Raw genomic sequence first — 14,062 nt, 5'->3', positions numbered from 1 at the left:
TGAAGTAGTCGAACGATGTCGATGCAGGACGATGTTCGCAGTGCAGTCCCACGAACGACATCAAGGAAGTAGACGAAGTAGTTGTTCTGGTTGCCGGGATGTAGTCGTTCAGGCCACCAAGAAGTAGAGGACATAGTCGTTCGGGAGCCCTGCGAGTAGTCGCATCAAGACGCTCCCCAAAAACCTAATTGCCCCGCTATCCCATGCAGGACCTTCAGCGGGCAATGGTTTCGGAGGCCTGCTCTCGCTAGGACTATGCGCGCAGTGCTAGCGATGGAGATTGCAGAAAGCAGCAGAGGGAGAAGGGAGATGCCTCCTAAGCAGGAGTACTTGAAGCAAATGCTTGAGTGAGTGAGAATGAGAGGAGAGGGGGCTGGTTTATATAGCTGTTCGGCACCCTCAGATTCAACGAACCTGGACGTTTTAAGGTGCAACAATAGCCATAAATTTGCACCATTAACCAGCCATCAATCCTCTATTTTAATCACCAATATATACCTCCTCATTATACCCTACCATTAGTAGTGGGCTTTAATTCTTTCCATTGAATTATTGAATAAATTCCAACAATCCCCACCAAGAATTTCAAGCCACACTAGAAATGCTCTCAATCCCTCTTTTGATATACTAGTATTTGACAGAGACTGTTAAGTTGAACTTCTATCTAGAACTGAGGCTACACTTGCTCACAACTGTACAATAGATTATGCCTTGAATTGTCAGTCTTGTGCGAACAAGTTTGACCAAAGTCCTACACTGGTACTAGTCTGCATAAGCATCCCCGCGGTTTGGAGCTTATAAGTCATACTTCAGGCCTTTCATGAGTTTCTAGAGAATACCCACTTCTCATAGACTATGACTAGTAGTCATACTCATATAGGTGTGTTCCTTTCAGATGTTCTGTAGGACAACATCTTTGTTTCAAGAAAACAACTCATTTGTTTTCTAGAAACCATATGGAACACATTAAGGTATAAACCATCTTGCCATACAGATTAGAAGAGAAATGCACCTTTCACATGGAACGAGCCTTTTACAAAGGTTCTCTTTTCTCAGTCAGACTATAGCTTATTTCACCATCCTAGTTCACGGGGTCTCCGATCACATAGAATAGGTTGCCACTATAGAATGACTCACGTGGGTCTCATGCCCAATTTCCAAGGATGCATTGTCTATTACATTTCACAATAGACCCTTTGTGAATTGATCTGCCAGGTTCTTCGCCGTTTGAACATAGTCCAAGGCAATAACACCGGAGCTTTTCAATTTTCTGACAGATTTCAACCGTCTTTTACATGCCTAGAAGACTTCATATTGTCCTTAGAACTGTTCACCTTGACAAACACAATTTGATTATCACAATTCATTAGGATGGCCGGTATCAGTTTTTCAACTATCGCCAAATCCATTAGGAGCTCACGAAGCCACTCAGTCTCAACAGTGGCGGTATCTAATGTTGTGAGTTCTGTTTCCATTGTTGACATCGTTAAGATGGTCTGCTTAAAAGACTTCCATGAAACAGTGCCACCTCCAAGTGTAAACACATATCCACTTGTGGCTTTTATCTCATCAGCATCAGAAATCCAATTTGAATCACTATACCCTTCTAGTACCCTAGGGTACCCAGTGTAGTGAATTCCATAGTCCATTGTACCTTTTAGATAGCGCACAACTCTTTTAAGAGCTTTTCAATGATCATCTTTCGGGTTTGAAATAAACCGGCTCAATTTGCTCACAGCAAACAAGATGTCAGGCCTTGTTGCACTAGCTAAATACATCAATGAACCAATAACCTGGAAATACCTCAGATGATCTTTCATTATCCTTTTGTTCTTCCTCAGAACCATACTGGCATCGTAAGGTGTTGAGATAGGTTTACAGTCACTATAACCAAAGTGACTTAAAACCTTCTCCACATAGTGAGACTGTGTAAGAGTCACCCTATCATTACTTTCTTTTACCAGTTTTATATTAAGGATAATATCAGCTTCTCCCAGATCTTTCATCTCAAAACTTTGAGATAAAAAGTCTTTGACTTCCTTAATCACATTAAGGCTTGTCCCAAAGATTAGTATGTCATCCACATACAAGCACAAAATCACTCCTTCAGCTCCACCAAAATGATAGTACACACATCTATCAGCTTTGTTTACAACAAAGCCCGCAGATATTAAAGATCTGTCGAACTTCTCATGCCACTACTTAGGTGCTTGCTTGAGACCATATAAAGATTTCAGCAACTTACATACCATTCCTTCTTGACCTTTTGATACAAAACCATCTGGCTGATCCGTATAGATCTCCTCCTCCAACTCTCCATTAAGGAAAGTTGTCTTAACGTCCATCTGATGAATGAGAAGACCATGAGAGGATGCCAAGGAAAGTAACACTCGAATTGTAGTCAATCGGGCAATAGGTGAATAAGTATCAAAGAAATCTTCTCCTTCTTTCTGGGTATAACCCTTGGCCACAAGCCTAGCCTGTACTTTTCAATAGTACCATCTGGCGTGAGCTTCTTTTTGAATACTCACTTGCATCCTACAGATTTGCACCCATAAGGATGTTCAACAACTTCCCAGGTACCATTAGACATAATAGAATCCATCTCACTCCTCACTGCTTCCTTCCAATAGTCAGCATCAGGAGATAAATATGCCTCTTCAATAGTTCTGGGTGTATCGTTCATGAGGTATACAATGAAGTCATCACCACTTACTCTTTCTAAGAGTTTCATTGTTATCCTCCTCAGGATTTTCCACAAGTGTAGGTTCACTGTGTTCTATCGATTCAGTAAAATTATCATTCTCGATAAACTCTTGCCTAGATGAACTTGTTTCATCTCTCATAGAAAAAATGTTTTCAAAAAATACAGCATCTCTAGACTCCATTATAGTACCAACATGCATGTCAGGTACTCCAGATTTCACTATTAGAAATCTATAACCAATGTTGTGAATAGCATAACCTAGAAAGACACAATCCACAGTTTTAGGTCCAAACTTAAGTTTTTTTGTTATTGGCACACTGACCTTTGCCAAACAACCCCATGTGCGTAAGTATGAAAGTGTTGGCCTTTTCTTCTCCTATTCCTCGAATGGTGTTATCTTTTTATTCTTTGTAGGAACATGATTTAGGACATGACATACAGTCAATATAGCCTCACCCCACGATTCCTTAGAAAGTTCTGCAGTATCTAACATGGCGTTAACCAAATCAGTTAGAGTGTGGTTCTTTCTTTCGGCAACCCCATTTGACTGAGGTGAATAGGGAGGCGTCCTCTCATGAATAATACCATGTTCCTCGCAGAATGAAGTGAAATTATTTGAGAAGTACTCACCACCACGATCCGACCTAACTCTTTTGATCTTTCTCTCAAGTTGGTTTTCTACTTCAGCTTTACAGATTTTAAAGTAGTGTAAAGCTTCATCTTTTGACTTCAACAAATAGATGTAACAATATCTAATGCAATCATCGATTAAAATTATGAAATATTTTTTACCACTTTTTATCAACACGCCATTCATTTCGCACAAATCGGAATGAACTAATTCAAAAGGTGCCAAGTCTCTCGCCTCAGCAGCCTTGTGTGGCTTGCGAGTTTGTTTTGATTCAACATATACATGGCACTTAGAATTTTGACAAAGGTAACTTTGGAATTAAACTCAAATTAGCTAGCCGCATCATAGAACCAAAATTAACATGACAAAGCCTTGATGCCAAACATTTGATTCATCAACATTAATAACATTGTTCACAACTTTATTACAATCATCTGATAAAGACAAGCAGAACAAGTCTCCGTTATTATAACTTTTTCCAATAAAAGTACCAAATTTAGACAAGACACATTTATTGGACTCAAAGACTAACTTATAACCATTTCTACACAGTAGAGAGCCGCTGACTAGATTCATCTTGATGGTGGGGACATGCTGCACGTTCTTCAACTGCACGGTCTTTCCCGAAGTAAACTTCAGATTTACCGTACCAACACCAAGAACACGCGCATGTGATCCGTTCCCCATCAATAAGGAGGCAGTCCCTTCGACCTGGTAAGAAAAAAACAAAGAAGCATCAGCACACACATGAATATTAGTCCCAGTATCCACCCACCACTCGGGTGAACAAAATACTGAAAGAACTGTAGGTAATAAATTACTGTACCTCGATGTTCCTCCAAGCTCGCTAATGACTATGTTGGCAGATTTCTTGCCTTTGCGATTTGGATACTTTGCAGCAAAGTGGTCCGGACTGTCACACACAAAGCAAGCTCCCTTCTTCTTCTTCTTGAACGTGGTTGTTTGTTTAGCCTTTGGTTGGTTCTGTAGTGTCTTCTTCTTGTTCTTGTGGGGATTGTTCTTTTGAACAAAGTTGGCACTAGAAGTTCCAACTATTCCTTTCCCACGTGTATTTTTTGCTCTCGCCTTCTTTTCAACATCAAGAGTCCAAATGAGTCCATTAATGGTGAACTCTTGCCTCTTATATTTTAGAGAAGTAGCAAAATCCTTCCAAGAAGGTGGCAGATTGGAGATGATACCTCCAGCCGCAAACTTATCTAGAAGTACACATGGTGTCTCTTTGCTGCAATTTTTGAGATATTTTGCCATCGTATGTATTTCATGAGCTTATTCTACCACAAAACGGTCTTCAACCATCCTGTAGTCCAAAAATTACTCCATGATGTACAACTCACTGCCGGTATCAGAAACTCCATATTGAGCCTCAAGAGCATCCCACATTTGTTTGCCAGTTGTGAGACGGATATATGTGTCCACAAGGTTTTCAGCAAGCACGCTTATGAGACAACCTCGGAAGAGGTTATCGGAAGTTTCGAAAGCACTCTCCTCCTCTGGAGTGTACTGACTAGGCTTCCCCTCTGTCACATACATCACGCGCATTACCGTAAACCACAATATAGCCCGTTCACGCCAACGCTTGTTATTGGAACCAATAAATGGTGGCGGTTTGATTGATGATGCAAAGCTATCTACCGAAAGCCTATTAATAGAATCAGGTTTTTGGATTGTTAGACATAAAGGCATTTTCGGACATATTTTAATTCCAAAATTAAACATGTAAATAAACAATATTTCCATGACTATTGTGAGTGAAACAGAGCATGTGCAGGTGTTCAAAATTAACACAAAAATAAACAGAATGAAACAAATGAGTTTCAGACTATACCCCAAGGCGAGACCAGTGCCTGAGGCATTGGATGCGTCGTCACCAGCTGGAATAGCGTCCATGCTATTCAACTGGCCTTGCTTGAAGTAGTCGAACGATGTCGATGCAGGACGATGTTCGCAGTGCAGTCCCATGAACGGCCTCCAGGAAGTAGACGAAATAGTTGTTCTGGTTTGTCGGGATGTAGTCGTTCAGTCCACCAAGAAGTAGAGGATGTAGTCATTTGGGAGCCTTGCGAGCAGTCGCGTCAAGACGCTCCCCAAAAACTTGATTGCCCCGCTATCCCGTGCAGGACCTTCAGCAGGCAATGGTTTCGGAGGCCTGCTCTCGCTAGGACTGTGCGCACAGTGCTAGCGATGGAGATTGCAGAAAGCAGCAGAGGGAGAAATGAGAGGTCTCCTAAGAAGGAGTACCTGAAGCAAATGCTTGAGTAAGAATGAAAGGAGAGGGAGGTGGTTTATATAGCTGTGCGGCACCCTCAGATTCAAGGAACCTGGACGTTTTAAGGTGCAACAATGGTCATAAATTTGCACCATTAATCAGTCATCAATCCTCTATTTTAATCACCAATATTTACCTCCTCATTATTCCCTACCATTAGTAGTGGGCTTTAATTCTTTTCCATTGAATTATTGAATAAATTCCAACAAGACGAGGGGATAGTGATTTGTTGAGATCAGAAAACATGAGACGATATACCACCGAGGCATGTTGCTAAATATGATGCTGGACTTTTGTTTCTCCTTATATTTTACTATTACTGATCGGAGAGTCTTTTTAAGCCTCATGTTAATCCTTACATATGCACTAGAAAAATAGATAAATACTAGAATTTATTTATAAAAAATTTAAAACATCTAGCTATCAATTTTTCAGCATCAACAATAATAACCATTAAGTCTATTTTATTTTCTGTAAAATTACCCAGAATTGCTATTATGAAATAATAATTTAAATTAACCCCCTAAATCTATATATAAATTACCCATACTTGACACTGTAAAAGGTAACTTAAAGTAACATCTGGCTGAAAACTTGATAGTTTTATTTGTTATACTAAGGAAACTTGAGCAAAATACAGCTTTTTTTACCGGTGGAATGAAATTTAAAATTACTGAGAAAATAAAATAAAATTATAATAAAGGGAACTACTTTTCATTTATGCTCTTGAAGTCCTTTTCACTTAAAATAGCCTAAAGTCATTTGCACGAATAATGCTCTGACATGAACGTGAGAGGCTCATGTCCAAGGGACATTGTCATTGACGGTGAGGTCAGACCCCACATGTCAGTGAGACAGTGACCAATCTCTATGTCAGAAAGTGCCCCACCCCACCCGCACACCCCTACACTCACCTAGTACATTTATAAATGTAACAGGAAATGTTGTATTTTATTCGCGATGATTTCAATCTCCATCACTCTGCGGGAACCTTACATATAAAGAGTATTTACCTACAATTCATCTGAAAAGTAAATATTTCAGCAATCTGATACATCTTTGATACTTTCCTTAAAAAAATATTTACATTGCCACTCCCATATTGGTTTTCAGATATTGTCACCTCCAGCCTATTTGGGATATGCATAATTATCACATTCTTGTGGTATATGATATGTTATGACAAATTATTGTGCCAAAGAGGGTCAAAAAATACGCCGAGGATTGAATCCTTCCTGAAAAGGCAGGAAACTTCATACCCCAAAAGGTATACTTACTCAGAGCTAAGAAGAATGACAAAATCTTTTGCTCATAAACTTGGCCAAGGTGGCTATGGAGCTGTATACAAAGGCAACCTACCTGATGGCCGCGAGATAGCAGTTAAGATACTTAAGGACACCGAGGGTGATGGTGAGGAATTTATAAATGAGGTGGCTAGCATCAGCAAAACATCTCATGTCAACATAGTTACTCTCTTAGGATTTTGCCTCCAAGGTTCAAAGAGAGCTCTTCTCTACGAGTACATGCCCAATGGTTCGCTCGAGCGATATACTTTTGGGAACAGCTCTGTTAGAGAAGACAACACTTTAAGCTGGGATAAATTTTTTAATGTCATTCTCGGAATAGCGCGAGGGTTGGAGTATCTCCACAGTGGTTGTAACACCCGCATTGTGCATTTCGATATCAAACCTCACAATATTCTTTTGGATCAAGAGTTTTGTCCAAAGATATCAGATTTTGGATTAGCAAAGTTATACCGGCCAAAGGAGAGCAAAATCTCCATGGTTGGGATGAGAGGTACGATAGGTTACATAGCACCCGAAGTATTCTCCAGAAATTATGGCACAGTGAGCAGCAAGTCTGATGTCTACAGTTTCGGGATGGTTGTTCTTGAGATGGTTGGGGCAAGAAAACAGATCGATGTTAGCACTGATAGCAGCAGCAAGTATTTCCCTCAATGCTTGTACGGTAATTTGGATCAGTTTTGTGGCACCATGGACCGTGAGATCAGCAATGGTATCACAGAGATGGTGAGGAAGATGACCATCGTTGGCTTGTGGTGCATTCAATTCAACCCTGCAGATCGGCCTTCCATGTGCAAAGTACTTGAGATGTTAGAGAGCAACGCTATGGACTTGCGATTGCCACCGAAGGCTTTCTGAGATGGTTAAATCGAGCAGCATCCTACTTGTAAACTTTTCATATGGGTACTGTCATAATTTCACCATGTAAATTAAAGGACCATGACTCTGGTTCACAATTTATTAATTACTATTTGGAAGGGCTCTTAAACTAGTTACGTAGATTGAGTGGATTCGAACTTTTAGACTTGCTCTATATTTTATACCTTTTTTATAAATGCTTAAACTTTTTGCCACTGCATGATGATTATACTTCACTCCTTAAGCTCTGTCACTTGCAACTAAAAATGAAATTGGAATTGATATCTTTCGAGTTGAACACATCACCATGACCAATAATATCTATTATATTGTTATTCCATCATGCTCTTCCAATTATTTAAGGCAGCAACTAATGTGAAAAATATTATATCGATTTGGTTTCATTACTTTCATATAAACACAAAGTAGAATGATTGTCTCTGTTTTTGTCTTATATAAACACAATAGGAGGTAGTAATAATTTCTCTAATGACACAGTAGGAAGATTGTCCTTAGTAATTTCTCTAACAACAAAGTAGGAAGATTGCCCTTGTTGCTGATGTGCAAGGCTATTTGGTTTGTTGGCTAAATTTGTTTGCAGAAAAGCTTACTACAAGTTATTCCTATTCCAATCTTATTTAATGTGCATGAAGCATCATGAAATCTTCCATTGGAACTGGCCTTATTGTCAGATGAGGCTGGTGAGGCACAAATATGTCAGAACAATGACTTTTAAATAGTAATCAGAGGGCCTGTATGCTTATGGAGTTTCAGTGACTCAGTACTCAATACACGGCGAATTAATGATCATCAATAAGGTTTGGCCTACTAACTTTTTAGTGTGCTCTAGCATTTTCTGGCTCCAAAGAGATGATACTACTACTACTACTACGTCCTGATCAGCAGTGAAGTAATGTTATCAGCTTTCGGTTATGTACAGCAGCAAGAAGTACGTTGTCACGCTCTCTGGTTTCGACTTTTGTACGGGCCTGTGTCATTATTGCGTCAAGAATTAGTGACGCAACCTACACGTACGAATGCTGAGGAATGCTGAGGAAGCCGTGTATGCTCTGCAGGAGACATGCCCGGTGAGATTCAATTCGGACTTTGGCAGCCTGGTGTGCTTAGGATCCCCTACGGCGTCACCTATTCTGATAGGATACTGCTATATATCCAAAGCTACCGAGCGTGTATAGCTAGGGGATTTTCATCATTACTTCATTAGTTGTTGGCTATTTTGTTTGTTACACGAGTTAATTTTATTTTTCTCATAGCTTTTAAATGTCGATGCACATCGATCAGCCTACCTAGTTAGGTGGTTAGAACAGTTTGGTGCGAAGTGTAATTCAATTCTTTTGCATACACAGTACGGCCAATTCAATTCAATAAAGCCACAATAATCAAAATAATGACTGTAAAGCCAAAAGCCAAACTACTTGACCACAATGTTCTACTTTGAAAAAATAATGTTATGATAATTCATAATTAGTATTTGTCGCAGCCAACCGTGCATTATTGCTGCTATGTCATCTTCTCTGAAGCAGGAAGTACTTGTGTAGGCACATGTAGAAATTTTGCGGCACAAGCAATTTCAAATATGATGCAGACGAATAGACGATACATCTAAAGCAAACTGGTAAAAAGGAATTTGAAATATGATGCTAAAGATATATTAGAGATAGAAAACAGAAAAGAAATTTGAAGTATGATGTAATTTTGAGCAGCAAGGAATTTCAAATATGATAATGAGGATACAAACTGTAAAAAGGAATCTTTGAATTCAAAAGAGAACAGAAAAGAAATTTGAAGTATGATGTAATTTTGAGCAGCAAGGAATTTCAAATATGATGATGAGGAAACAAACTGTAAAAAGGAATATTTGAATTCAAAAAATAATTGCTGTCCAAGCAATTAAAAAGGAATAGACGATGGCGGCGTCCGGGGGTTCGCCTCGGCGTCGCCCTCGGCGCGCTCGCTAGGTGCGAGCGGAGCCATCCGTTCCTGCTTCCCTTGGCCCTTGCTGATGGGTCTTTCAAAAAAAGAAAAAAGATGTCCTTCCAGACATGATCCTTTTTGAGTCTATAACGGGGAGAAAATATTGCTGAATTTCTCTGTGAATCTGCTGGTTTCCCTGACGAGTACATGAGTTTTATGTCTGAAAGTTCATGTCAGCTGGTATCATGCCTGCCTAATACAGGAAGTGCTGATGGCCCCTGTGCGTGTTTCCGTCGCCCAGCGCCCGCTCTGCTCTGCTTGCTCCGCCGTCAGACATCCCCAGTTCAGCACACGCTATAACGCAAGAGCAAGAGCTCGCCCAGGCTAGCAGACTCGCCGATCTGTGCATAGAGGATCCATCACCGTCTCAGGGCACCTAGCTCCGATCCCGACGAGCCGGCGGCCAGCGCCGGTGCCACCGCGCCGGCATCTCTGTTGGAGCTTGGACCGTAAGCGGCGCTGTCGGGGAGCTGGAGGAATTGAGGAACGGCTGAAACTAGCTTGGACCGTAAGCCGTCGACGGAGGCTCGCGCTGGAGGCGGGGCCTAGCAGAGGCCGGCGGCGGCAGCGCGGGCTGCTCTGCCAGCTCCAGGGCCTTGCAAAATGCCCCCCATTTTGGATCGCGATTAGGGTACTTTTGTAAAATATAGAAGGCAATATTTACATGGAGCTCCTTATTTAGATTGCAATTATTAATCATGATTTAATTTAGAGATCTTTTTATAAAAGTACGGATCAAATATTTACATAATGCCCCCTAATTTGGATCACGATCAATAAATCTAGGTATTTTTATAAATTGTTAGGTCAAATCCGGGTTATCTCCTCCTAGCACAGCCGTTTCGCGGCTTGCTTGCCCTTCCGCACATCAGACACATTGGCACGCCGCCCCCTCAACAACTATGCGAGACAGCGAGAGAGCCCAACAGAGTAGCAGACAAAAAAAAACCTCGGCCGATGGGAAAAGACCACCTCTATTGTATTACTCTAAGAATAGAGTAGCAGACTGGCTGAGCATTGGAGAGCTTTCAATATCATTTTGTCATAAAATTCTTATATTTTTTTTAAAACATTCTGCAGTCCATTTGAGCCACCAAAATAGAAAAGCGCGCTAGGATATTTTTTATTTAGACCTTGATGTAATTATTTTTATGTGAAAGTTTTCTAACCCCCAGTGATTTTTTTGAAAACCCCCTCGCTCCCACCCGCAACCTTAGCCTCGTCTCTTCCTCATTCCTCTCTCCTTTATCTCTCCTCCCGCCGCCGCTGGTCACCGCGCGCGCCTCCTGACTCTCACCTCCACTCCGTCTAGGCGCCGCCATCGCTCCTCCCTCTCGTATTCTTGTAGAGCGGCAGTCCGACGCTGTGGCAACGGAAAGCGGAGCCCCGCAGAGTGGCAGCTGCGACGACACCGTGCTCGGTTGGAACTGGCGCCTCAGGGGCTGCGTGTGGTCCAGTCTGTCCACCCGACGGCCAATGCCTGAAGCTCAAGGCCTGCGCGGTATCGAGGCTGGACCAGGCTTCCCTCATTGCGAGCTTCACCCAATCTGCTCGCCGGCACCAGAGCTCCCATGAGTAAGCGGCTGCCCAAACCCTCTAGATCCGGTCGACGCGGCGTTGCGTGCTCGCGATCTGGCGCCAGCACCCTCAGGCAGTGGCCTGTCTTCAACCAAGCACGGCGAGCTCCCTCCCTCGGCAGCAGCGGCACGGTGCATGGCGAGCATCTGTGGCGATTCCTGGGCTAGGGAGAGGTAGCAGTGCAGTGCTGGCGCCCGCGATGGGGAGCGACGGCGACCGAGCGGCGGCCCGCCTCCCTCCTTGCGATGAGTGATGGCTAGAGTTCGTCCACGGTCTCATTCGAGACATCCCCTTCCATCCGTGGCTCGAATCTGACCGGAGCCAGCGAGAGAGGGCCTGCATCTGAGGAAGGCCCTGTGCTCCCGGCCGGCTTCTCCCAGGCCGTGTGCCACCCGCTGCTAGTGTTCAGGGGGCAGGACATTTCATCCGCGTCAGGGAGCGGCATCAGCGCGATGGGCACGACGCGCCGGAACTCATCCTCACGGACAGACGGATAGCATAAGCATACTCAGACAAGTGAATGAGCGCAGCCTGCTACTTTGAGGATTTTTAGCACCGTTGGCGTGCTGAGCGTTGCCTGTGTTCATGCCTGCGTCGCCTATGTTCCTTTTAGGTCTTCTCCGCCTGCAAGACCGCACCCGCACCGAAGCTGCGGCAATTAGTTTGACTGCTGGTGTTCATGTTGGTAATTCAAGTAAATGCCCCTGGAGACACGGCAGGTACTGTGATATCATCATGGAAGCAAGCGCAGGAAGCAAAGGTGGAATATCTATCTTTCTTGTGTGAGTTTTCCATTCCGATTTATCCACCTTAAGGCATAATTAAATTAACTAGTTTCCTTGCATCGTTTATTGTTCTTTGTGGGCTAACTGTGGAAGACAAATTTATTTCCTGTCTATGAAAAATACTACAGCTTTTGATAGATTCATTTTTTGTACTTTTTTTGGTAAGAACCTTAATGTCTGTTGATGATGTGGTTACAAAGCTAAAAGGCATGGCACCAATTATTGATTCTGAACTTGGTAACTGAATGAAGTTCGAGAGATTATCTGAAATATGAATGTTAGTATCCTTTGTGCGGCTGTTCCAGAATTGCATATTTATTTTCCTGCAAATGTGGGAGTTCGTCAAATGAGTATATTGTTTTCGATGTTTATGCCTGGTAGGACTGGTGAAGTGTGCTAGATGTTCTAGGTTTTTCCTTGCTCCATTTTACTTGCTGCCTAGATCCTCATACTTTGTTATACATGTTTCTGGTAAGTTTTTTCTTTACATTTGCAGCAAGGATGCATTCATGCACATACCTTTCGGGTTGTGGCATGGCAATTATTGCAGATTGGCTGATTGCATTCACCATTCAGTACTGAACATGTTCTTGCTTCTGAAAGTAAATCAGCTTCCAGCTCCTTCTAATTTATTTGTTTGTTATCTCAATTCCTTCATGATATGTTCTCGTTTGAGATTATTGAATACATTAAAAGTGTAGCCATGACACTTCTTGTGGATGGCATCATCGGCTAATATCTTTTAATGATGTTACACAGAAATTCCTTTCTAATGTCAAAAAGAAATTTCCTTCAGCTTTCCTTTTGTTCTTCATATTGACTTCTTTTCTATGCACTGGTATTAATTTAAATGTCTGAATTTCCCTTACAGATTCTGCAGTCTCATCAACGTTTTTCCACCCGGGATGGCAATTTAAACCTGAAATATCTTGCTGGTTGGCTATATGGGACAGTAAGATCTGAAGAAGTTTTTTTCATTTGTAATAATGATGATGTATTTAATGACAAAATCATTGTACGATATAATTAAATCAGAGCATTTTACATGAGACGCCAATATATATGAATTCTAACGAGTTTAATGCATTGTGCTGTTTTTTATGAGCAAATTAATAAGTATAGTTTGCCAGCCCACACAATATGTGGAGTTTCATGCTATAAGTTTTTTTCCCGGTAGCTGTGATTTTGTGGAGATATGATGCGTGGCTTTGTGCATAGCGTCATGTTAAATATACGTTCAGTTATGTTACAAAGTCTAATAGATCTATTTTATGCACATGACGTCTGGTAGTTATATCTTTCTATTGTTTTGGTCGTGATAGGGCGCGCAAGGTGCGCGAAATGTTCTAGTACATGTAATAAAAGGCCCCCTTGATTCGGTTGTCTTCATTCGCATCAGTTCACCGTCGGCCGCCGCCCTCCCCATTTTCGTTCCTGCAAGAAGCGCACAGACCCATTCTTTGGTCAGGCCCTGCCCTAGCGCGAGATCTCCACTCATCAGCTTTGCTCCCGCAGCAAGACGCGCGATTCGCCGCGCTCTTGAGCACACGCAGTCGGACGCGGCAGCGGCGTCTCCTCTTTTTTTTTTTGTAATATCGGCGGCGTCTCCTCTGGAACACGGCAGCCTAAGCATCCGTCGTCTTTACCTCTTGGTGACGTAAAATCTGGTCACACACTCGAACGCGCTACAACGCGCAGCAAGATCGTCAAAACAATCAACACCAGTAGCCTCTCTGCGCAGACCGGTCAGACCGGTTATGCGGGCCGGTCAGACCAGTGCTCCAGGGAGACCGCAAAAACCTAGAACCAAGAGCTCGGAAGGGACCCCATCGGAGCTAATGGAGCTAGGGTTGCTCTGAGGTCGGTAGGCCACTCAGAACGCCATCGAACGCCATAGAGACGAGCGAAGAACAGCAG

The 14,062-nt window shown here is 42.4% G+C and overlaps 1 protein-coding gene and 1 long non-coding RNA gene across 3 annotated transcripts; both read left to right on the top strand.

The window, feature by feature from the left end:
- The first annotated feature begins 6,744 nt into the window (after nucleotides 1-6,744).
- LOC120696024 (PR5-like receptor kinase) lies at nucleotides 6,745-7,836 on the top strand. The gene has a single exon (XM_039979193.1). The coding sequence runs from the start codon at nucleotides 6,795-6,797 to the stop codon at nucleotides 7,785-7,787; it is 993 nt and encodes a 330-aa protein (XP_039835127.1). The 5' UTR covers nucleotides 6,745-6,794; the 3' UTR covers nucleotides 7,788-7,836.
- A 2,953-nt stretch (nucleotides 7,837-10,789) lies between these two features.
- LOC120675923 lies at nucleotides 10,790-13,231 on the top strand. 2 transcript variants are annotated; one of them, XR_005675542.1, is made up of 2 exons: nucleotides 10,790-12,142; nucleotides 13,017-13,231. It is a non-coding gene; the product is annotated as an uncharacterized LOC120675923 (long non-coding RNA). The 2 variants fall into 2 exon arrangements; XR_005675540.1 differs by having other exon boundaries at nucleotides 10,822-12,120.
- The last annotated feature ends 831 nt before the right edge of the window (nucleotides 13,232-14,062 follow it).

This window comes from Panicum virgatum, chromosome 2K (assembly GCF_016808335.1).
Source record: "Panicum virgatum strain AP13 chromosome 2K, P.virgatum_v5, whole genome shotgun sequence".
Classification (NCBI taxonomy): Eukaryota; Viridiplantae; Streptophyta; class Magnoliopsida; order Poales; family Poaceae; genus Panicum; species Panicum virgatum.
Note: the sequence above shows the minus strand (reverse complement) of the source record. Positions and strands in the feature narration are given on the sequence as shown.

Coding starts and splice junctions, on each gene's coding strand:
- LOC120696024 (XM_039979193.1), top strand. CDS start 6,795: ATGATATGTTATGACAAATTATTGTGCCAAAGAGGGTCAAAAAATACG.